The 26,263-nt window shown below is 39.6% G+C and overlaps 1 protein-coding gene across 1 annotated transcript in view; it reads right to left on the minus strand.

The window, feature by feature from the left end:
* The window catches only part of SGK1 (serum/glucocorticoid regulated kinase 1), a 69,950-nt gene extending 59,802 nt beyond the window's left edge, over positions 1 to 10,148 (minus strand). The window contains exon 1 of the mRNA XM_030267969.4: positions 9,564 to 10,148. Coding sequence (XP_030123829.4) covers positions 9,564 to 9,632 — 69 coding nt within the window. The 5' untranslated portion in view covers positions 9,633 to 10,148. The remainder of the gene's footprint in view (positions 1 to 9,563) is intronic.
* Positions 10,149 to 26,263: the final 16,115 nt, after the last annotated feature.

Consider the following 26,263-nt stretch of genomic DNA (forward strand, 5'->3'; position numbering starts at 1 on the left):
ATGAATCTGCATGTGTCAAACAATGTCAATGCGCTTCAAAATGTCATTAATTTTAATAAATATAAATAAATTATCACTATTCAAATTCCAACCTACCTACAGTTTAGGCCATCAAAGCTTAACAGTCGTTCATTAGAATAATGCAGGGGTCTTTTCAGAAAACAAAAGATACTGAAACAACTGTATATTTCTTTCACTAAATTAATTAGCATGGAAAGAATTTCAAGCAATTTTATGGACCTATTCTTGAGTAAATTTTTGCAATGCATCTAAATTTGTATTGACCTACAGTTCAAACATTTTTCTTCATAACATTTTGCATTATTTCTGCTATATACTTGAAAACTTTTCACAGACCCAGTAAAAAGCATACATACGAACTGACTGAAGCAAGACAAATATCTAATAAAAACAGAACACAAAATAAAATAAAAGATATATTTCTCATCTACAAGTACAAAACCCCCAATCGGTCATATAAAAATAGTTTTGTTGGCAACAGTAGCTAGTGATTTTGGCTATTTTATTTGTGTCCATGAAGTCTCAATTGATATTTGAACCTGAACTATTTAGGTGCTGTCAGTCTCTTTTTCTCTACCCTGAAGTGCTTGCAATCTGGACAGCTGGCCAAATGATGCTTCTTAGGAGAGTTGAGGTAAATTCCCAGGGTCAAATATTACACAGGAGTCTGAGTTGCAATGAGTTTGTTTTCCTGCATACTCTTTTAGCACCCAGTACTGGTGTAAGGTAGCTCCTTAAAAAACAACTTCTGAAAAGGTCCCACCCCACAGGGATGCTGAAAGAGCGTTGATGAGGGTAGGTGTGAATTGAGCCTTTCCAAAATAGGAACATCCCCATAACACTCCTGTAGTCAGCTGGCAGTGGGGCAGTGGATGCAGGGTTCCCATTCTTCCTTTTGAATGTTGACTGTTTTCACAAAAGTCCTAATGTGTACTGCCTGACTGGTAGGGATTTTTTCCACGTGTAGTCCTCTGGATCTTTTCAGAAGACAGCTGAACACCCATGGCATGGTTTGCACAGTGTACAAATATGTGCATGGCCCTGAAGAGCACAAGCAGACATATTGTTGGCATCTGGAAAAGCAGCCCCTTGACTATGAGCTGCAGCATCTGACTGTACACGCAGCTCCTCCTTCCCTGGAGCTGGGACATTAAATGGTTTGCTGCTGCTGGTGGTGGACACCAAACCAACATCTGTGCACACCAACAGCAAAAAGAGGCTGCCCCATGCCTTCCACAGCTCACCATCCGTGCTACTGATGTTATGCAGAAACTTGGCTATTGGGTTCTGCTTGTGGGAGACACAAAAGCAGTGAAATAAGCACTGGATTATGGAGCACAGCAGGCTCCTGTCTCAGGCTGTCACCTCTTCAGCCATTTCCTGATGCGCCACAGTGCGGGAACAGGCTGGGTCATGCTGGAAGACACTTATAAGACAAACATGCCCCTTGGCACTCTTGACATTGCAGGGCAGGCAGAATCTCAATTTGTGCTTTTTCCTTTTGCAATCTTTTAATGAGCTGAGTAGACTAGAAATAATAGCTTTTCAACTTTACACAGTATCTAGCATCTGATGCCACTGCCATGTCAGCAAGACTGTATTAAACACTTCTGACCACTTGAAAAAAAATTATTTTGGTGCTGCTGCTGTAAAGCTGCTTAAAATGCCTGCATAAATTTCAGCCACACAAACCCAAGCAGATGTCTGCTGCTGCTCTTTCAAGCAAAGGAATTTTTTATTTTAGTGGTGGAAACTTAGAGTAAGGGTCAGAAATGAAAGAATAACTACTGTCTTGTATATGAATTTGTCTAACTGGCTGAGTTACCTATTTTCTCTTTGTGCACTTGTCTGTGAAATGGGTATGATTATTCTACCTTGTAAGGATATTTTGAGTCTTGGTTAATTGCTTGTGAGCTGATCTGGAAATCTCTTCAGTGCAGTCTTCAATAAACATTAAGATTTATTGCTTTTCGAGCTATTGCTTTCAAACTCCCTATTTTTAATCGTCTTGCTATAAAAGTGACTGTTGTAAATAACAACAACTAGCAATTATTTTGTGATAACATGCTGTTCAGAAAAAAACTCCATTCTGTGTTATTGATTTGATTTTGCCACACTGTTTCATGGGCTTAGGTTTTGCTTGGTTTTCCACTGCTTTAGCTTCTCCATTTACATGTTTCTCTGCAGAGATGGTTCCTGTCCTGTTTACTTCTTCTTTACATCAGCCAATTTGTTAGAGAGATATAAGCTTTCTCCTTGCTTTCAATTTTCTGATTCCTTTCTCTATGGACACAACCCTTGACCTCCCCTGAGCTTGTAACCTTCATCAAAGCCATGTCTTTAATTAACAGATAAGGTAACATATCCCCAGAGTTGCTCCAAACTAATAGTCCTTCCCACTCCCTGCAGATCATATTTATCAATCTCCCCATTTGGCAGAGGAATCACATTGATTTTTTGGCAGACACAGCTGTGTGCTTTCTTATAATCTCAGTTTGCATCACCAGTTACCACACAGCTAAGGGTGTCCAAAACCCTCTGTGCTATTCTTCTTGCTGACATCTTCTTGCATCACAATGTTTTTTCAGACAATTTGGATGTTTAGACTAAGGGTAAATGATACTGAGGCTGCTGAGCTGAGTTACGATAGCAGTGACAACATTGTGTCTGGGGTAGAATTGCTCTAAAATTTTGACTCCACACTCTGTGGCATTTAAAACACTGTTAATATGCACTTGGCAGAAGACTGGGAGATCTCACAGCTGGCCCTTCCCCAAGCAGAAGCCATGCTCAGCTCTGAAGGCATGTAATGAAGGCAGACCAAAGCACTCTTCAGGCTCAAGCAATATCTAATCTGATCTTGAAAGGAATGAGCCAGAGCAGGCTCTCAAAGGAACCTCTCCCCACTGCTATTTGATTTTAGTGATGGTGGATAATGAGGATCTGAAAGTGGTAAAAGGGCTGAGAGCATGTTTGGAAAAATCCAGTCAGAATCTGAAATTTAAAAAAATAAAGTCCATTTCTCAGAAAGAGTGAGATGAGATAAAAAGTAAATATTTAGATGAATTCTGCGCTCTGAGTTTTCCAGGACAGTGTTGTACAGCATAGAAGAAAAAAACTTATGGGACTATGCAAACAGAAACAAAACTATCACATCTGAAGGGAGAGCAAATTTCAAAGAGTTCAGTAGAAAATGAGATGACATGCAACTTGCATTTACCAATATGCCAAACTTGCCTGATGTCTTCCTTTGATGAGGCAAATGTGGATAATCTAATCCATATGGTCTTTGGTAACTCAGTAACAGAGATAACACAGGGGAAATAAGTTAAAACAGAGAATAAGAATAGTCTTACAAATATAATCATGAGATAAAGGAGCAAGCAAAAAGTGTGCTGTCAAGAGGAATGTTGCTACTGGAGATGGGTTTGATACAGAACCTAGGCTTGTGTTCAGAAAATTTGCCAGTGACACACAGATCTACTTAGCAAAAGAGAACTAGAGTGGGGGAGAAGAGTGGGGTGGATGTTAGAAGTGTGTAGCAGAGTCCATGAGAAAGAACCTTGAAAGAGGACTATATGGATGTTTTGGTAACCCCAAAGAGATCTCTTGGCCTGCAAATATGACAGCTGACTCTGTCTGCTGGAGTTACTGGGCAATGGAAAGTCTACTCTAAAGGCAGTGTCTAAAGGAAGTTGTCTTGTTTAGCCTAGACAAATACAGCTGAAAGAAGAAATGACTGCTCTCTATAAATACATCAGTAGTTGTATATATGAGGGAAGGGCACGATCTATATAAGTTATTGCTTTGTGTTAGTAAAAGAGCAAATGGGAATAAATTGGTCATGTGTAAAACTAGGCTGAAAATGAAAGGAGGATTTCTAAATTTTCAAGCAGAGGGATTATTCCAAAACTGGAAAAGAACTGGGCAGCTTCAGGCATTAGCTTGACAAATTTCTGGTAGGAATTATAAGATGTGTTTAGGAAAGATCAAGAATTAAGGAATATGGATGTGTTTTCTAGTATTAATTTTTTTTATGAAAAAGAATTGAAGAGGTTAGAGGAAGGAGAACAGAATAAGAAATGACTCCTCTCTCTTGATCTTTTTTCTTTCTTTCCTTTTCTCTCATTCTACTGTCCTTCCTCTATGCTTCCCTATTTCTTTCTCCTTTTATTCATTTAATTCCAAGCTATTATACTTTAGTTTTAACAATACTTTCATATTTTAGTTTTGAACAAGGGACTCATAGGTACTTTCTCAGATGATGCCAGTTGTGTCTTATAAATCTTTTCATGTATGCTAGCTAAAAACCAAAATATTAGCAGTGAACCCAACCCAAAGCTCATCTTGGTTTAATGGGAAGACAGAACAAGACAAAGTTTTTTTTTATGGAAAACCTGTACTGGGGCCTTACACGGTTTCTCACCCATTCTCATGTTTCATCCCATGTGTTTACTTAATAGGCTTTTTCAGGAAACAGTTGATAGGCAGAAGATGAGAGAATTATTGGTCAGCTCATTGACTGTTTGCAGCAGGTTTGAAGCCTGATAGAGATGTAGGACCAGGTTCATTTCAGTTACCTTAAAGCCCCATGTAGTTGTGGTCTGCAATGCTCAGGTTATAGACTGATGAAGGCATCTGGGGCTGTGTTGGGCAAGGCTGAGTGCTTACAGCTTTGGCTAATGCTAAGAAGAGCCACAGATGCCCAGCACCTCTTTACACAGAACAAGTGAGATGGGAAAAAATTCTCTGCTGCAAGTCTTTGCTTTACTTGCAATGACCCAGGGTCCTTGTCTCTGGAAATCAGCTTTAAAATTTATGTAATTTTGCAACATTGGCCCAAGCAGGAAAGAAAAGCAGCAGTATAATCAGTCATCCCATATAAAGCTGAGATTTTCCCATTTTGTAGATGTCTCTCATTTTCTCCTAGGTAAACTCCCAGTTACCTTAAATAAAAGATATCTCCAGCCCTGAAATTAATTTCTAGACTTGTAAAAGTGGCAGAGCAGAGAGCAATCCCCCCAAAGCACAATCCACCAGAGGGACCATAATCTGTAGGAACTCAGCTGGAAGTACTGTGTTCAAGGGCTTTCTGTATCACTAAATTACTGTAGTCCTAAAAATGGCATTCAGGTAATTCTGCAGCCCCCTCAGACATGTATTGCCTTGAGCTCTAATGCAGCCTGAGCTGTCATCTTCATGCATGATGATGTTTACGGGTTAGTCCTTTCAGCTCGTATATGGAGAAAACTGCTGGTATGTAGTGCCATAAAATATCAACATAGAAAGAAGGACATGGCTTCCACAAACTGCTTGTTTGAATAACTGCACAGAAACAAAGGTTGCTATTTTCTCTTCATACTTGCGCATTCACTTTGGCCTGACCTAAATTGCTAATTAATGTAAATTTTCTCAGAGAAAAAGGATTATGGATATTCTTTCCCTTATCAGGTTTCAGACAAGCAAATCCTTAATCCCTGCAATAAACTTCTTCTCTAAGACATGCCCTGTTTCTTTTTTTTTTTCCTTTTATGGAACACAGCTATTTATTTTCCCATTTATCATATCTTCTTCACATTCGGAATAAATTTGTATTTGGTCTTGGTCCAGACCTAAGAGGATAATGAATTTCCATATTCACTGAGGTTACCATATCATGAGTACAGTATTTAAGTGGCAGGGACAGTTCATCATCTCTCACCCTGGTTTAGCCATGATGGTTTGTGCTGTGATATATGACATGGCATGTTATTTTGATATGAAGGAGGTCGTATACTGTAAAATACTATCCAAAATCTTCATAAGGTAGGCCAATGCAACGGAAGAGGCAGTGAAAGTACCACCAACATCCACTTGCCAAAAAACATCTGGCAGGGATGGCAGTAGGTGAAAATGAAAGGCCTCTCTGCCCTGGGATATCCCATTCATTGGCCGAAGAGGAATTTGTAGGTTTTTCCACATTCAATGATCTTTTGAGTTGGGAGTGTCCTGCACAGCTCTGAAGGATGAGGCCTGCAAACCCCTCACAACAGATGGATGTGACTTCTGCCAATTAACAAACCATTTTTATTTAACTTTGGGAAAGTCAAACTTCTGCTGGTATGTGAAAAAGAGAGATTTCCCATCCATTTATAGCCAAAGCTGTTTAATGGGCTATTTATATCAGTATCCAGTATGCAATGTCAGTGGACAAGGAAAAGGACAGTAACCAAAATGAAGGTAATTGTGTGCCATCAGATGACAATGTCTTTTAACCTCCCAGCCTTGTCAGGAGGTAATCCTTTTGTGCCATGGCCCAATATTATTTGAAGAATGATGTTATAATTTATCTTCATTGGATTAACTTCAGATTTGCGCCTTGTACCTATATATGACCCATTTTCTTCTTTCCCCTTATCTTTTTAGATTTGTGTCATCTTTAATTAAAACCCAATATTTAACCATTAAAACCTTGGATTCTAAGCACAATTACTTGCTACACCTCTTGCAATGAAAAAAATATAGGCATTGAAAATCCATTGGTTTTCTCCTAGCTGCACCCATTTTAAGTGGATGAAGTCCCTATTTTGTTGTTCTAACCCCACCAGAAGTGAGTGCTACAGGCTATTCTGCAAAACAAATAGTTTCTGTTTCCCCTTTTATTTTAATTAAGTGTGCTGCCCTTTAATTTCAGCCTTTTCTTCCTGTTCTCTGACCTCTGGATATGATTAGCCCATACCCTGAATCATCTGACACAGCAGGCAGCATCCCAGAGGGTCAGTACTTTGTCATCAGAGAATAAGCCAGGCTTAAAAATAAAATCTGTTTCTCAAATTCAAGTCAATGTTTGAATGCACTTTCAGACAGGTCTACATTCACAGAGCTCTGCCAGCCCTTTCTGTACTCTTGGATGCAACAACAAACAGGGTTGCAATTTAATGAGAGCATAAGGCTCAATGAGAAATGATAATGATGAAAATACATCTGGCACTTTCTTCCATAAAAAAATCTGAGTTGAAAAAATAGCAGCATTTCAAAAATTTAATGTGTTTTACTATACATTGATTTGGATTTTCTAGAATTAGACTTGGAAAGCACCTCTACTAGAAATGTGCGCTTTTGAGGAGATAGACGCAGTGATTTCAAACTGGAGAGATTGAAGCCCCATCCCTTGTTTCATCACAGACCCTGCTGGTGATCTGGGAGTAGCCTGCTCAGTACCCAGATAAAAAATCACCTTCTCTGTGTGTCAGGCATCTTTCAGCAAAGAAGGATAGCAGTAACCTCACCGAGCAGCCAGGAGTGCCGGGCTCCGCAGTGCAATTCCTGCCTCCCACTCTGGATGGAGGGTGCATCCACTGGGTTGCTGGTTATGGAGCACTGGTGCTGTGGGGATGCAAACTGTCAAACAGTTCTAACACACACTACACTCAGACCAAGAAAGCTCACAAGTGTACTTCTATACACCAGGATTCTGGTGGTTCAGCCAGAGTGTCCAAATCACTGGCAGGAGACCAAATAAACTCTTGAACCATCTCTCCTTGTTCTCACAGTAGTTAGCATGTGACACATCACCAGTCCAGCAAATGCAAGATATATTTCTGGGAGCCAGCAACACGTTATGAGCATGTAGCTATTTTTGTTTGTGTGTGTTTCAAACACTGGCATTGGACAATGGGGATTTTCTGCAAGGAAGGTAAGAGGGGTAAGAGAAACATCAATGAACATATATATCTATTAACAGAAAAGTATAGGGAGAGAATTCCCTTCTTTATGTCTCTAAATTGGTTTTACTGATTTCATCTATCTTTATCACATAGCAAAAAGGCAACATCTGTTAAAATGAAAACCTTCAGAAACCAAAGGCAGCTATTTGTCCTGTTCCACTGTCCAGGACTGAATCAGTATGCCAGTTTCTTCAATTATGACTACAATTAACAATCTCTTTCAACTGTAAATTCATGGATTATCAGTGTAGGTCTGAAAAAAAAAAACAGAAATCACAATTTTCCCTTCTTATAGAACAAAATTAGGTAGAGGTTTCCAGTGATAACTTCTCAGTGGCTCTAAACAGATAGAAGACAGCTGACAATACAGAAACCTTATACAGGAACTGCAAGATAGTTACTTTCCTCTTTAATAATACAATTATATTAAAACCTTCAAGCAGTTAAAAAAAAAACAACAGATAACCTTGCTGGTAAGCTGAGTATTAGATAAACATGTGCCAATAGTAACGTACTTAAATGAGAAGCATGTTGGGATGACAACCATTTTTATGGGCTGAATTTATGTGCTGTTTGAGTTATCAGTCTGAGGCTTCTACAAACTGCCTTGGAAAGAACAATTGTTGGCTAACACTGCAATTTTTTTCCTCTGAGTGATCAAGCTAGTATTTTCTACATCTGCCCTTAAATGTGGCATCTTGGTGCCTGAAAGGGTTTGACCCCAGCTTACAAATTAGTTACTGGTGTAGGCTTCAATTTTTTTTTTTTTTTTTGCCTGAAGGGTTAAAAGAACTGACCATATTCTTGGCATAATGGAGGGAGAATGAATGAATGAGGATGAATGAATGAATGAACTAATGAGTGAATGGAGCAGCTTATCTGCTCCTACTCCAGTCTGTTTAAAGAGAGGGTTGTCGTTTTAATCACTCAGGAAATCCTTCCATAGTGTAGTCCCTGCTAACAATCTCTTTCTGATGCTTTGCTTCTGCTGTCTGGGTCTACCCAGACTTATTCAGAATACCTGTCCTGATGCCACATGGAAATGACTTTGCTTCTCAAGTTAAATAAAGAGTGTGCAGTATTGTCACTAGAAAAGAGTCAAAGAAACAGAAAGGACTTAGCTAAAGCAATGAGATAGAGCTACACCTGCATTTCTTGGAGGAAAACAGAATAAAATGCATAGCAAATATTTTCTGAATCCTGATGTATCTAAGTTAAAGAATATAAAAGAAAATCAAATCCAGGTGTAGCTCAGTCTTAGTCTTTTCTCCTGCATGAATTATGATTACAGTCAAATTAGAAACTGTGAAGTATTTTCCCGAGCTTACAAATGCTTCTTTGTTCTCTTTTTTTCCCCTACTTTGTGAGATGATGAATGGATGAGGGTAATGCCACACTTAAGGAAAGTAAATGGAAGGTGTGGAGGGAGTCACAACCCTAGGTGGATGTGGAGCAGTGAGTAGGAGATAAGCTGCAACATCCCTGCACTCTGCTTTGGAGTGCATTATCCCAGCCAGAATAGCTGCCTGTATTGCGTCAAGCCCTGGGGTCAGCTGTGATAGAGATACACATTCCACAGCAAAGAGTGCTGATGTAATGCCTTTGGAGCCCCCAGCCTTGTCCCCCTGCCCTGCTCCTCTTCACCTACACTGCTATTGCCCTTGGTGTTCAGTAGAACTGTCCATGCCATGGGCTCCATAAAGTAGAAGACCAACATAAAGCACTTTCCTTCTTCAATGACTTTCTTTCTGCTCTGGCTGAGTAAGAAATGCAGCAATAGTAAAAGAAAAAAAAAAAAAGAAAAAAAGAATTAAAGGAAAATCTGGAAAATCTTACCCTCTTTTTAAAAAACTGAAAGGCTGAGCACTTCTTGACTGGAAATCCATTCATGTCTTTGTTGACCATTTTCCACAGTGAAGGGTACACAGTGATAGATCCAGTGTGCCAGTGTGGCACTTGTTAGTGCATCTGTTTTCCTCTGTATTCTTTCAGCTAATGAAGACAGAGCAGGGCAGGAGACTCACCGGCATGGCTCAGGCAGCTGTCCTTTACACATTCATCCTGCTGCACCAGCTACTGCAGCAGCAGTACAGTGGCAGCAGCAGCAGCAGCTCTCACATGCAGCTCTCTACTAGCTTCTTAAAACCATCCCCTAAATACATATCCTCCTGTAAAATCCCGTGACAGCTCTCAGATCAGAGGCAGCAGACCTCAGGCTAAGTGGGTCTCACATAAACCCAGGTCCATCCATCCTGTGAGATTTACTGGTACCACATGCTGTATAAGCATAGAGGATACTGTGCTTAATTTGCTGTTTTCCTTCTTCAGGTGGTGCAATTCACTGCTGTTTGAGATGAGAGCTGGTTTTGATTGTGCAAATTTCAGTGGGAGCTGCAGTTCAGTAATAGCAGAGAGAGAGAGAGGGAGGGAGAGAGGCAGGGAGGGAGGGAGGGAGGGAAGGGAAGGGGGGGGAAGGAGAGAGAGAGCGAGGGAGAGATGCACAGGCAGAGCAGCCAAACACAACCATACAAAGGATAGTAGGAAGGCTCAGGGAAAGAAGTGCTGAAAGGCAATATCTTTCCCCTGGGAGAGTGACAGAGGTAGCTGTCATTTTATAGGTGAACAATCTTTGAGTAAGATGAAAAGAAACACAGGTCAATTTAAAAAAATGTTTTTCTTATGTTCTGATTTAAACAGTGTTACTTTGGAAAAAAGCCCATCCAATGATCAATGTCATACTGGGTTATGTGACAGGACATGGTGTAGATTGTTCTACGGGCTTAAAGGAAACCCACAGTTCCTATAAAGTACATTTTTTTATATGTGGTGCAGATAAATGTGACCCAAGCAGACACAGACACATTTGTCCAGATATTTCCATAGAAACATAGATATATATCTTTTAAAACCTGAAGGGTTTTTCATTAGAAATAGGACTAAAAGAATCTTGAAAAGGCACCTTTTTAAACTTCTTTTTTATTAAATTCAATTGAGTTAAATATCACCAAGTCCAGTGAATCCCATAATATGTGTTTAATTGAACTGTAAAGTATACCTTAATTAAGCTACATTTTCCAGAAAAGTTTGGAAAATAAAATAGGGTTTTCATGACCTCCTATCAGCCTATGTTCCAGGTTAATAAAACTCAGTTTCAAGAAAGGACCTAATTTCTAATATTGATCTGGCTTCTCACGCGAGCCATAACTTCCAAGATTGGTCAGCCCTGTAATATAAAGTATAAAATATATATGTATGTATATATATATGCGTATATATATATATAAGGATACTGGTCTAATGTAAATCATCTCTATGTTTAGGTAAATAAACTGAGCATTTCGCATTTTTCAGTGGAAGTCATTTTAAGTAGTCTTTGAAGATATTGTGTCACTCTTCCCTGTCCCTTTTATCCCCTCTTTTGAAGATCCTTTGATAATAAGAACTGTATATGCTACTCCAGTGCAAGGTTCCCCTCATTGCACATAGAGAGGTGAAACAATGAACATAGAGAATCCCACAGGTCTCTGGACCTGTGCAACTCGCTGGAGACTCCAGGCTGAGCAGACTGTAGGCTATGACTTTTTTACAAGTCAACAACATATATTTCCCAACTTTGTAGCTTTAGCTCTCCATCACTGTTTATAAACAATTTGGCTACACTCATCTTAGACTTCAAATTTCTTAAGGATGTAGTACCACAGCATTCATTCAAAACCTCTTTTCCTCATACCTATTTCACCATTTTTTCCCTTTTCTTTTCCCATCCTTTCCCATCCTTTTTCTGTCCTTTCCTCTCCTTTTCCTGTCTTTCCTCTTTGTCTTTAATTGCAGTAGTCACAATACCCTGAGAAATATTTCTTAGGCTCAGGTTAAAAATTCTGGTCAAAATTATGAGGGGAAGGTACAGCCTGATCCCAGGTCACAAATGAGAACACTCATTGGGATGCTACAGTTCAACGTCCAAGCAGCACAAAAGACATAATCTTGATTTTGGACGTTCTTACAGGACTGTCTGAAGCAAGGAGATTAAAAGCCAATATCTCATCAGAATTGTTTCACTTCATATAACTAATTGTCACTGAAGCAAGGACAGAGGGAATTTTCCACTCTGCTGCTCTGTCTGGGGCTAATGGATTTTGCCAAGGAGCAATTCAGCCCAGCCCTTGAAAACTGATCAGCAATTCAGAGTGCCCAGCTAGAGGGACATTGAGGAGATTTTTAGAAAATACGGAATTCTCAATATGCATCAGCAAGTCTTCCCTGAAGTAAGCACCACCCTCCTCCACCTTGCAGCCAATCCCTCAGTCTTATTGATCTCTCATAATCCTCTGCTGTGCTTTAGAGCTGTCAGAGCTATATTCTGGTGCTTACAGATAGAGCTGTAGACAATGGCGAGTGCCCAATTTCTACTGGTGGCGTCTCTCACTATTCTGAGCACCACGTACTTTGTTGGCTAATCTGAAATGCAAGAAAATGATTGTCAAAAGAATGACTTTCTCTCAGGCAAACCAGGCAGCTTGCTATGCACGTACATTTATTTTTGAGATCTTTGATCTATTCAGCCACAGCTTTGATCTGTCTCTCAGCCTCAGATATTTCTCCTGCAGGCACTGCCTTCTCTTTCACAAATGCATTTGTGCTGTCTCTACCTCCTCCATAAGATTTCCAGCCTGCTGACTGAAACACCATTCTCCTTCTAGCCTCCTAAACCCAGCACGCTGTGGGCTGCTGGGGGTGGTGACTGCTGCTGTGAAGATATCTCCTGAGTCCTGGTGCAAGGGCCTTGACCCCAGACCGTTTTTGCTGTTTATTTTGTTTGGGTGTTTGCCTCTTTTCAGCTGGACAAACTATGTACTTAATTTATATTAGAGCGAAAAAACTCCAGCTGCTTTTAAAGTACCCTGATAGTGATAGTTCTAAAGTACTGTAGGAGTTATTTTTTGATGCAGGTGCATTGCTGCAAGGGGAATGGCCTAGGACGCTATTCCTGAATCACAGAGAAATCTCCTTGGCCTCTTCAGGATATCCATATTTTGATTAGAATTCTTCTCAGTTGGAATCTCGTTGACTCTGTGGCCTCCAAGGAGTTTATTTGAAAACATTTTTTTTTTTTTACTACAGGTATCAATCAGAGTGCAACTCAGTGCCTGCAGAGCTTATATGTAGCATAGGAGATCAAAAATCTAAAATAGGAGGAAAAGGGAAATACCACATATTTGTTTTTACACCATAAGCCAAAGATTTAAAGCCAGAGATATTTTTACAAGAAAAAAAGTTTCACTTTTTTTATGATGCCAAAAGCATGGCTTCACAATTAAACCTTAAATGAGCATAAAACTCCATGTTCACTGCATTTAAATTCAATAAAAAGGCATAAAAATTGAGTAGGAAAATAAGAATTTAAGCCAGGACAACACACTCAGCTGTGCTTTATTGTGATTGTCACAAAACATCAAGGGCTTTCATCAGCTTGGTGGACTGCCAGATATACCAAACACTTTAAACAAGTCCTACAGGTACTGCATGCTTTAACAGCCTTTAGCCGTTCCCATTAAATTGTCACATACTCCTCCAATGATAAAATAAGTTTTTAATTAGGGCAGTCAGGAGAGAAATACACATATATTCTAGCTACAGAATTTTGGAGAGCTGCAAATACATGGTAGCATTTGAATCCCTGTGAGGCAGCCCTGCAGGGAAAGCATGAAGGTGTTTTTCTTGAAGATCTCCTTGAAGAAATAATATTACTTTTGACTGACATAGTATGCAAGGGGCACTAAGCCTGGACCAGAATTCTCATTCTCTTGTTGTGCCTCTTATGAACACAGATACCAATAATTTGCCTAGCTTTTAAACGCTTAGAAGTGCAATGTCACAGATAACAGGTGGTAAATCAGTCCAGGGTTTATCATAGAACAAGTAGATTACATTGACGAGTTTAATTAGCTGCGACCTTAACAGACTAAATCTTTTTCTCCCACTGACTAAGAAGAATGCTCAGTATGAAGTCACAGTTTTTAGTATCACAGCCCGTTTTTGCAGTTCCCCTTGCTGCGCTTTCAAAGTTGCTTACATCTCTGTCAGGGGCCAAAACCACATGTGGCAAAACATTTCTAGAATGTTATGGGTTCTTACACAGCTGCTCAGTCTCACTTCTCAGTGCTGCTTCCCTCACTTCCTTTGTGGGCAGGGAAAGGTAGATAGTTTCCAGCACCCATGACTGATATTTTACCCTGGTATCCAATGATGAAGAAAGGCACAGCTCGTTTATCAGAGTACCCCAGGACCAGCTCAGAAAGTAAGAACAATAACTGAAGAGGGCAGAATGGGTGTTTGAACATTTTCTATGTCCAGAAATGTCCAGTTGAATGTCCATATGGCTTTCATCTCAGCTCTGCCTTAGAGCAGCTCTTGACACTTCTGTTGTTGCTCCTCTAGCTTTGGCCTTGTTGTGTGGACACTACCCTTAGGCCAGCTCTCACATGTTCTTCATCTTGTATTGCTCACAAGCATCACTTGTTCCCCAGTTTCTACTTGTATTTGCCATCCCTGCCCCTGATCATATGCAGCTCAAGACCTCATGGAGTGCAAGGTGCAGCTTGTCAGCCAAATTTTCCCACTGTTCTTCAGCTCTGTGCTTGCTCCGTGCTTTCCCAGTCACTGTGAGGAATGAGGCACTGAGTGACACGGCAACAGCCCCAACAAAGAGCCTCCACATTCACACACCAGAAGTTAAAGCTGGAGATACAATGCCTAGCAATAAAAGACTAACATCAATAAAATTGTTGGGAAGAAAGAAAAGCATTTTAGCACATTGGAAGATTGCTCAAAATTAGTACTATATTTTTAAAGAGAAAAACTAAGGTTAGGATCTTAGGGAAGTTATGGTACTTTCCTGCAGTAAGATAACATGGTATTCAAGGGCAACGGAAGAAAATGGGTGGGGGTGTTTCCTCAGCTGTGAGAAAAGAAGGATGAAGATCCTTCTGTACAGTGCTGTCCAGAAATATGGCACAGCCAGAGGTCCTGAGCTGGGCCCTGCCAGAGCACTCCAGTCTTTCCTTCACCTGACCCAGTTGATTATGCCAGTCTTTCACAGCTTGTGCTGGTTGAATAGAAAAGGAAATCTAGCTCCTCCCTAGCATTTCAAACTTCTTAAAAATGGCTTACAACACTTTCTATTCATACACAATATCTGATGGTCTGAAATCATTCCAGGCCTGGAAGCAATTGTTCCATATTTCACAGGGGAGCAGAAATCCCCTTATGTCCAGCTGTATGTAGTTCCCATTTTAGCCTACAGAGAAATGGGGATATAAAGCCTATTCCACAGGAAGAAAACATCAATCTATATCCTATAGGCCACAAAACAATCACCAGAAAATAATGAACTTTGCTTGCTGCTGACCTGAGCAGAATTCAAACTGTGAAAATTTCCATGTCCAAGATCAGTCAGCTTAGCTAAAATGCCTAAGTGAGTTTAATTTTTGCATACTTGACTTTCACTGTTTGATTATTTCAGGCATCTCATTTTCTCGAGTATTACTTAGAGGAGGAATGAAAATAAAATGATACATGAAACCATGAAATGAAATAAAACTGACATTCACAAAAGAGAGAGAGGGGAGATCTGGTTCTAAACCAAGCAAAATTTCACTGGAATAGACAGAGATGCTTTGTTTGTGCCAGGACTCTGTTTTTCACAGAGAAGTCCAATATAGAAAAAAAAAGAAAACAGGATAGAGGAAGGTCATCATTATTACTGTAGGCCCTAAATTAGATTTCCTAACTGTATCTTGATTGATCTGGAAGGTTTTTAGGGATAGGGAGCCAAAAACATTAGGGGGAAAATCGAATTTTATGGAAACCGTATCGAGATAATAATTTTCCCTGGCTTCTTTTGCCGCTCCTTGAAGCCATCCACAAAGTAAAACATCCCTCCAAGCCCAGCAGTGCCTTCATGGCAGCGCCTGCCAGAGCTGGAGCCGGGGCTGAGAGAGCTCTGTGCCCCTGCAGCTCTCCCTGCTTCACCCAGGGCACCCAGGCTGACACAGCACTCCTGTGCCACAGCCCAGCAGCACTGGGATTTTCCCAGCTGCCTGCAAGCTGCTGCTGCCTGTGCTATCCTGGGCAACAGACAGAGCTTGTCAGGTAGAAGGAAGCCTGCAGGGAAGTAAATCCCCTGCAAAATACCTTCACAAATGACAAACATAAAAACCATTAAAACTGAAAAAAATATCTTACCATGAGAATATTTCATCTACACTTACTTCTCTTGCTATCCACCAAGATAGGGCTGTGTCATAACATTTACAGGGATGGGGATTTATGAGCCATACAGCTTCTAAGCAGACAGAAATTGGTAAAGGTCCAAGCTGGGACAGATTTAAACAAATCCATGGTGTTTTGAGAGTGGGTTAGCAGCTGTCGTGGACCAAAATCCAGGACTGAGAATCACTAATAATACCTAGCCACCCACAGGAGACTTCAACTCAATCCTCCACCACTGACAACTGAAATGTGGAATCATTATTGGGTTTAGACGACATTACAAATAAGCATGCTTTGTGGAGGATGTCGTAATTTTGTAAGGATTTGGTAGTCTAAGGTTCCTACTGCAGGTTCATTCAAATATGCACATTTAAAAAAAAAAACCAGAAAAACCAATCACATTTAGGACACACACTTCTCTAGGACATTTGCCACTGCTGTCAGGGTGGAGATACTGTTCATTTTCCTCAGCAGGCTCAGCATGAGTGCTTGAGTTCTCATGCTGTGGAAATCTGCTCGCTTTGACTAGCAGGTGGGGAAATGAATTACAGCTACCATCCCTCCAGGCAAAACAAAAAAAAAAAAAAAAAATCTATTGGTTGTCACAGCAGTTAGGTGTGAGATTTCATTGTCCTTCACTTTTGGAAGAATTCTTTTTGTCTGCAGATCAGCTACTATTACTATCTACATACTTTCCAGGATGTTGTTTCATCTCAGCTGCCTTTTTCACTCATATCACAGAGCCAATAGACACAAATTGTACCGGATTGCCTAAGGAAACCCAGTGATTGCCACCCTCAGCTTTTACTCTCTCTCCCTAGCCAGCTGGCCCTTGTTGGAGTACCTCTAGATGTCCCCTTTTTTATTCCTCTTCACCTATTCTAGGTCAGGGCCTCCACACTCCCTAAACGATAGCAATTTCCCTCTGTTTCTTTAAAAAATTAATTCAGTAGAATGGAAGTTTTTCAGCTATTTCAGTCAAGTTAATAACTACATTTAATTTGGCACCTGAAATTCCTTTGTTTCACTCTGCCTTGCCAGGTAAAAGCAGAAGACATGATGGTACAAAATCAACATTTTGCAGACAATAGTATATAGTCCATCTAAAATGGGCCGGCTTATGACTCTCTGGCACAGGGATGAGAAAAAGATTCTGATGTTACCAACATCAACATAGAAATATTATGAAGAAACCTGATCTCTCAAAAGTATCAGATGAGTCACAATTACTCATTCTCTCCTTCAGTTGGTTGGGGAGAGGGACTCAGAGAAAGAGCTTATTAATGCTGGCTCATAATATCTAACAATTTCAGCAACCCACATGTGGTACAGTTACAGTAGCTGTCATGCAGGGGAGACAGAGCCAAGATCCACTCAGTCTCTATTGCTTCTGTCCCAAACTTGCAGCTCCACCATTTCCCGTCAAACCCAAGGTATGAGCTGTCTGTGTAGGAGTGTTTGCAAGTGCTATTTCTCCAAGGCAGTGTAACACTGACACATTCTGATAAGACACAGAGGATGGCTGATTTTTGCATTATAGCTCCAGAGCTGCCAAACAATCTCTGCCTGCTTGTAAGACCTGGGCTAAGAAGCAGCGGGATCAAAAAGAGCATGTGACACATTCTCAGGAGGAAGGGAGACAAGTTGCCTGTCCAGAAGACTGTGCTTTTGGTGGTTTGAAGACAAAAGAGGATTGTATCACAAAATATTTGTGTACAGGCCATTTGAAAACATTCAGATAATGTTATGACTGAATTACTCGATTCTATTTTCACAGTAAACTCTGCTATAGCAAAGCTCCCTTTAGAGCAAGGAAAATTAAAGTCACTAATTGTTTCATATGTTCAATGTGGGAATTGCAGTTTCATTTATAATGAAACTTTGATTACACTGTAATTGTTCTAGCAGAAATTTTTTTCCATTTTCTGGGGCTTCTGCAATATTTTCATACTGACTGTCTCTGCAGTAATTTTCATATTTCTTGACTAGCATTGTGTAATCACACATCTTTAGGCTTACAGAACTGTGGTTCATATTGCCTAATTCTGATATTCTGGACAAACTCAATGGAAACACTCTTCTTTAGTGGGGAAAACTAACTGAAATGCAGTGTTTTGGATAGCCTGGTAAGTCCTGACTGCTCTGTGCAGAATCCCAGGGGAAACACCAACTCATACTTTCTACTTTACTTGAAAGTATTCTGCACTTGACATGTCCTCTAGTGCTTTTCCTGTAACACAAAGCCACTCTTCCCTTCCAGAAATTGCTTCCATGACTTCCTACTGGAGTTTATTTAGTAATTGCCTACAAAGTGTGAGCATCCCTGCACTGAACATTTGAAATGAGAAGGCATCATTGAAAAGATCTTCACAATCTTGTTCCCAAGGTAATTAAATACATGAATGACATTCCTCATTACCTTCTCCACACTGTAATATGTTTTGCTTCACGCTCATCCATGAAGATCACCTCCAGGTGGTTATTGGCACAACTTTGAATGTTATAGTTGTTGATATTTCTCCTACATGTTTGTACTGGTGAAAGAGTGGTTTAGGACTCTGAATTGTTTGTAGAAGGGATCCAGTTTTCTTGCATTTCTATGTCCAGTGCCTACAGGTCTGAAAGCTTCATAGAATAATACATTGTAATAAGCTGATATTTATCACTTCTGCTTCCTTTACAGTTTTCCAGTGTCATCTCCTATTACAAAGGCATATTGTAGCTATCAGGTGGAATAGGAGGGGAGCAATTCTACCCCTTTAGTTCCTTAGAAACCCTAGGGTAATAACACATTTTACAGTGAAGGAAGAAGTATTTGTAATTGATGTCAACAGATATGGGCATGAAATGACTGACAACAATGTGCAATTGAGGCCCAAAGCAGGGGACTGGCAGCTGAGACAAGGGTGTTGTTTCCATGTCACTGATATCAGGACTGACTGTGTAGTGAATATTCACATCACTGGAGTGAGAAGTATTCAATTTCCTCAAGATAAACTCTCTGTAGTCTGAAAGTGTGAAGAAAATGTGTCAGGCTACTTTCGCGGCATCCTTTTCTGAAAATGAAACAGGTTTTCAAGATATGAGCAAATTAACACCCTAGATAAAGCTGTTTTGCCAGATGACTTCAGCCCTTTCATATTAAGCATTCTTTCAAGTAAGACTTGAATTCTTTTGAGTAACAGTTGTGGGCCGCAGCAGTAATATCCTTTAGCACTTAGCTGGCATTACTAATGAATTTTTAGGTGTGACATACCTCTGGGTGGGAAAGCTACTATGTGAACCATTGAAAAGTGGAACCATTTTAACCTGGATTATGTAGAGGTTTTCCCTGTGCTTCCATTTTATAAATACTAAAGCCATGTTCTGCTACTGGTGTTATAAATTGTCCATGTGACACAGGCATTCACTTCTAAATATTTGAGTTCTGTGCTGAACAAAACATGTCTCTATTTTAGATCTCTGTGTTCTCGGCTAGAGAAACTGGTACTTCTAAAAGTCTGTTCATCCCTACATAGGACTTGCAATCTTCTGAAAATCTCAATGATGGAAGTCTGATGACATTAAAAATCTGTCTTCATATTTCTTCTTGTGATTTGTGTTTTACTCTGAAGGTTCTTCATTAGTCTTATATTTATCTCCTTGAAATTTCAGTAATTGAGCATATGTAGAGGCTGAATTTAGAGAAAATACATCAGCATCTTTCAGTATGTCTTGAAGTACCAGGTAGGCTAAAGAAATCCTTTGATCAGTTATAATAAATGTCTTGGTTCAGATAATGTCAAAAATATCCATTAACAAATAACATTAGTGCTGAGATACATACCATAATGGATTATGTCCAACTGCATTCTTGATCAAACATGGAGACATCTAATGATGCTGGAAAAATATAATTAGCAAATTTGAATTTAATATATCATAAACAAAACTAACATGTGGAAAATTATTCAGATAATACTTCAGGAATCTAAAGAGAATTCTTATTATATTACAATGTCATATGTCAGACATTGCCATGAAAAGAAAGAAAGACAAAACTAATTAGAACATTTCCAGTAAAAAGCAGTTTTCATTACAAAGTTCCATATGTCAAAACTGAAGCTATTCACAGAAGATGGTTGGTTTTAGTAAGTCCCAGGATAATTTAAATTTAAAGTTGTCAAAATACCTCTTTTTGGTTCTTTAAAGCAAAAGTCTTCTCTTCTGACATAAGACTCTTTTTTTTTTCTGCAGCAATTTTCATTACTCTATCATGAAAAAGTTCAAAAAATAAAAGTCAGTTATCAGGAAAAAAATCATGTTTTGATTAAAACAGTCTCTTTTATTATTATAGCATCACTCAGAATTTGTTTTCCATTTCTTTTTGTCCTGACTAAGCTTTGAAATCTCAAAAATTCCTATAGATCAGAGACCTGTTTTTCATGCACCGATGTCAACATTTGATTATCTCAGCATACTGTACCATTCATTTAAGTTAGGAGTCATGAGACAATGTCAGTGTTGTGAAACCAATCCAAACTTACAAATTCTTTATTTGAGGGCATATTTTTTTAGAATTTATTTTCAGGAAGATGTTAGTTTAAAATGGTTAACATTTCGCACGTTTTTTCTCCATAGACCTTATTACATTATAAAAACAGTTATTGTATGATGTGAGGCTTTTCTTTATCATCCAGCAATGGATGGGTGGGCCATGAGTGTGTATTTCATGTGCAAATCCTTTGATTTCCTGTTATACATTCTGTTGCTGGTTCCATGGTTTTTTAAATGTCATTCCTTTGATCTTAAATAAAATAATTTGAAACCACAAGTAATTGACTGATTTTCCTACCAAAAAAAAAACATTTAATATATTACTTTTTGACCTCTTCTCTCTCACATGCTAGGAGGAATGTTAAAATTCATATCACGTTTAGCAGAACAGCAAATCTGGGCTTCTCAACTACTCAGTGCTTAACTGGATGTTTTTAGTTAAGACTACACTGTTGGCATGGCCAAAAAGAAACTGCCTCTTCAGTAACAGCTCTGAAATCAGTGCAGGGACTACATGATGAAAGCAAAACTTTGACCTTCACACAGATCCTTATTATAAACCAAACCTAAGCATAAAAGCACTCTTCAATGCACAACTGACACTTGAATCAGAGGCAGCCATCTGCTGTATCAGCTACAATTTTGCAGGATTTTGTCATGAGCAGGAGAGCTGCCTGTTCCCAAAGTGACCAAGATTTTTGATCAAGAGTGAGGCAACACCTGTGCTCTGTGTTGAGGCAAGACACAACCACCTGGAGGCCCTGGACCAGTACTGTTATCCAGTGCTACATCTTGGTTTTGAGCTCCATGGATGGATGTTCCACATTTGTTTTACTCCAGACAAAGCACTCCCTCTTATAAGAGAACCAGATTCAAATGGCTGGTGCCTCTGGGCCAGTGGCACAGTGAAACTCTTGACAGTTGTTGTAATGTAACTCATTCTTAATCTGTTTATCAGCTAATTATTGCTGGCAGGACAGTCACTGAATCTGTGCAGGTACCAGTCACTCAGTTTTGGTGTGTAGCACGGCTCAGAGCAGATGGACATGGAGCCAGGAATCATTAACATACTGATACATATCTTTCACTTATTAATGAGTAAGACTCTTATGCATTTTCAACAGGACAGTTAAGAGGTTACAATGCCACACAATTATGCTTTTAGGGCAAACTCTGATCCTCTCAGGCATCTAGCAAGGAAAGGAACAAAGGCTTCAAATCATCAAAGAACCAGTTAGGGTCACCTTGTCAGTTGCTGACAAATTCTGCTGGTGTCTACACTTAGCTGAATTAACCTAACTTTGACTTGGACCGAGGTCTGTTTCAATGACACAAATCGGAAACTTCGGACTTTATCTCCAAATAAGCAAAATGATAGAGTTTTCTGCAGGATCTGGGCAGACTTGAGTTAGGGTGGCATAGAAAATATTCCCCCACACTAAATAACCTTTCAAATCTCCCTTCAAGGCTCTTCTGAGGGAGAGAAATGCTCTCTTGGCACTGTGGGAACTGATGGGAACTATTAGCAAAATCAGCTACTGGTGACTTTCATCTCTTCTGAGTGTGGATGGACAAGGGAAGGGTAGTTGGGACATGGGATGAGGTATAACTGTGGGGGATGTTCACATCCAAGTTAATGTAGGTGCTCAGACTCTGGCAGCCAGCACACAGGATAAACCAAAACCCAGTCAGTCCCTATCTTGCTTCACTTTACTGAAAAATAAACTAGAAATAAGTCAGCTACAACCCATAGATTGTGTAGCATATTCAAGAAGGAAATGGAACAGTTGCTCAACCTGTCATTAAAAGAACAACCATCCACTTCCTTATCTAATAACCTGTAGGGGGACCCTGAACTGTCCTGAATACCACCTGGACTCTTAATGCACCATATTCTTAACTTAATTTCTCAGAAAAGGAATGGCTCTATCTAAAAAGACTCACGCTTTCAGTCTACTGTTTCCTAGAGAAGGGCACCACAACAGCTTCCTTCAGATGGCAAGCATCCACTTTGTGGCCAGAAATATTCTAATGCCTTCTTCATCTCCATAATTGCTGCTTTTAATATTCCCTGTCTTGCCACCTGGGAAATAAGGCAAAAAAAATAAAAGCAAAATACATGGATACTTACCTTCTTGGAACATCTTAATGGTATGGAACCGCATTTAAAGAAGAACACACAGTTACAAAGGCATCTTCATGACAGATTTAAAGACAACAATAATTTAGCAGCTCAGTCAGCAGCAGCACATTAACTAAATCCAAAGGCAGATGTCTTCAGCTTTGTAGCTTTAGCATATACCGTGGCTCACCTTGCAGGCACCGTGCTATTACAGGAGATGAGATTTTGCACCCTTACACTCAAATTGCTGTCAGCACAGATTCCTCTCTTACACAGGTTTTGCCTTTAACATAACCCCTGAGGTTATGTTAAATAGGAGAAAATTGTATCAAGCATGTAGCATGACAGGAGGTATAGCATGTTAGAGGCTTAGCATGCACATCTGTGCATCACTATCCAAGATTGCCCACTTGAAACATGTTGAAGCAGAGAGGGTGAATTCTGGCTGGAAGTTGTCATCCACCTTCTACCCTCAATTTTGACACAGATTGGTCTGACCTTTTCTCAGTACTGCCTCCTCTGACATACAGAGTCAAGAGGTAAGGTTTGGTGTATTTGAGGTTAATGCTGTATGACCCTCCAGCATTAGACGGTGCTCGCTGTTAAAAGGTAAAACCTTATGCTACGAACCTCAGGACCATGAATGCAAATTTTGGATCAATTAAAGCCAGACCAACTTTGAAATTAAAAAGGAGTTTTCCACACGATACAGATCTAGATGTGAGGACAAGCAGAAACCATAAAGCAATAGCAGTATATAGCAGTAATATCAGTATCTCTTCAGGCTTCAGATACAGCCTCCAGAACAGACATTATGTTATGCTGCGTAATGTTTAGTAGAATCCAAATTCTATCTGTGACTGGGTGAAATAGGCTGATTTGACTTTTTCCTGTCATTATGCATGGAAATTTGACTTAGTGATGATAAATACTGAGCCACAAACCTCTTCAGAGCTCAGAAGAGATTTCTTGTTTTCAGAATGTTCTTCTGATGATACAACAATGTGACTCGGGACTTATTACATACAGCTGTTCCTTTTAATCTCGTGTACTTAGCTTCAATGTCAATTTGAGACACTCCCCCTGGAGCTACATGGAAATTCGCAAGCAAACATGAGCTGAACCCTGAGAAGGTCACACAAGAGTGAATGAAGGAGGTTAGTGAGAATGACTGCTCAGAGTACTGAGCAGCACAGCTGAAAGAAAGGGTAGGTGTGCCTCCATGGTGCATGCTGGCCTGGTACCAACCATCCCCTTACCTCCAGGATCCCCTCCCCTCACCACTGCCCAGCTTTTGAAAGGTTTGGGCTCGGGTTACCTTTTCTGAGGGATGTTTGGTTGCAATTTAAAAAATCCTAATTTCAGTGCTTATGTCATATTGAATTATTTTGGCAGGAAAGAACTTAATGCCTCTCCTCCTTCTATTTTACGCTAACTTTATGTAACACCAAGTGAAATAAAAGTACACATTAAAAAGAAAAAAGAAACTTGTTCATATTTTATTGTGTTTTCTTTTTGGCTTCATACACCATAACTTTAAAATTTTCCACTGTTTTTTGAAAAGTTGCCCAATGATAACAAGTGAAACAGGACATTGCAGTGCTGCAGTAATTGATTAATTTCAAATGAATACCTTTGTTAAGGAATGTTTTTCAAAAAAATCCTTTTCCATTCTGCCAGCCCTACTATTCAATTTGTAGACTTGAAATTAAATAGATGTATAGTGTCCTATCAGTCCTGAGTGATGACTTCTGAAGAATTAGGATGTCTTATATTTTTTAAAATTGTATTTCATCAGTCTTTAAGGAATATTTTGGGAAGTGTTAAGTGCCAGTAATTTATTACAAGAAAGAACTGTTGAATGAGCTGCATTTATCTCTTCTAGCCTACAGCAGAATTGCTGTATTACTATACTGTAAACATACTGAGATAATTGCTAATGGTGAGTGACAGAATACTCAACAGTTTGCCTATGGAAAATCTCACTCTGGGTATTACTGACACTGAGGAGTTCTCATGTACCACAGTGACATCAAAGAAAATATTGTTTCTTTATGACCTTACAACAAAAAGTTGCATTTTTATACAAACTGCACATGCAGTAAAGGTCTTATATAGTATTTAAGGTGTTCAGTTCAGAGGGTTTGGTTTTGGTTTTTGATTTTTGGCCCTTATGTCTTTGTATTTGAGCTAAAAGAGATGTAAATTGCTACTGTTCTACTCTCATAGCATTTCAGATACTAACTACTAAAAGCAAGTAATTATGCAGCTTATATTTGTGAGGTGATTGGCAAAAGTGCTGCAAAAGCTGGGGTAGTATAGACTGGGAGTCCCAGCATGCTTACAAGGCACGTGTCTTTGTAAAAATTACATCATGTATTTTTCTGGTTATATTTAATAAAAATTTATTCTATAGAACTGCTAACTTACTACAAACAGTATATCAGCCTGCCACTCCTCATTCTTTTTTTCTGGCACAAATTTTCTTGAGTTCCTATATATTTTGGCAATCACAATGATGATATTGAAAAACAGGGAAAAGAATTTATTCATATGCACACTACTTTAAGCCAGGAGACTTGTCATCTAATATTAGACAGTTGATTTCATACTTGACACAGATTAGTAGTGTCTTAGACCTAGCATCTCTAGACCCATATTTGTCCATTAAATATCTTTGAATCTTTTGTAAGGCAAACTAGCTGTATGATAGTTTCCCAGGCATACAGAATTGCTCATTATGTCAGCATCAGTGTCTGATTTGTGCTTTTGGCTCTGGCAGCAAATAGACCTCCAACTTCCATTTGTGCTAGATGAGTCTTCCTTGAAGGAGGAGAAGAAAATGGAAGGTTTGGGTTTTTTTACTTCCTTTAGCCTTTATTTTTGCTTCTACCTCCAGATAATAATATGGAAATGCAGGTAATTAAATAAAAGGATTGTAAAACACTCAGTGCTAAAAAGAAAGCTGCCACAAAATCCATTTGAACAGCATATGGAAAGAAAAATAAAAGTGCAACTGGAGAAATTAATAAAACTTGACCACTGGAATCTCTTAGAGAAGACCCTTGAGAAGTGGGTCCGCATGGATCTCATGAGGCTCAACAAAGTCAAGTAAGGGCCCTGCAAATGGGTCAGGGCAGCCTCCAGTATCACACATGTGGGAGATGAAGCAATTGAGAGTAGCCCTGATGAAAAGGATTAGGACTACTGCTGTTTGAAAAGGTACACATGAGCTGGCAATGTGCACTTGCAGCCCCGAAGGGCAACCCTGTCCTGGGCTGCTTTGAAAACTGTGTGGCCATCAGGGTGAGGGAGGGGATTCTTCACCTCTGCTCCACTCTGTTGAGACCCACATGGAGTGCTGTGTCCAGCACTGGAGCCACCAACATAAGAAGAACATGGATTTGTTGATGCAGGAGCAAAGGAGGGCCATGATGATGACTGGGGGATGGAGTAGCTCTCCTTTGTTCAGCCTGGAGAAGAGAAAGTTCCAACAAGACCTCATTGTGGCCTTCTGATACCTAAAGAGGGCCTACAAGAAGGCTAGAGAGGGACTTTTCACAAGGACATGAAATGAGAGAACTAGGGGAAATAGCTTTAAACTCCA

This window comes from Taeniopygia guttata, chromosome 3 (assembly GCF_048771995.1).
Source record: "Taeniopygia guttata chromosome 3, bTaeGut7.mat, whole genome shotgun sequence".
NCBI classification, from domain to species: Eukaryota; Metazoa; Chordata; class Aves; order Passeriformes; family Estrildidae; genus Taeniopygia; species Taeniopygia guttata.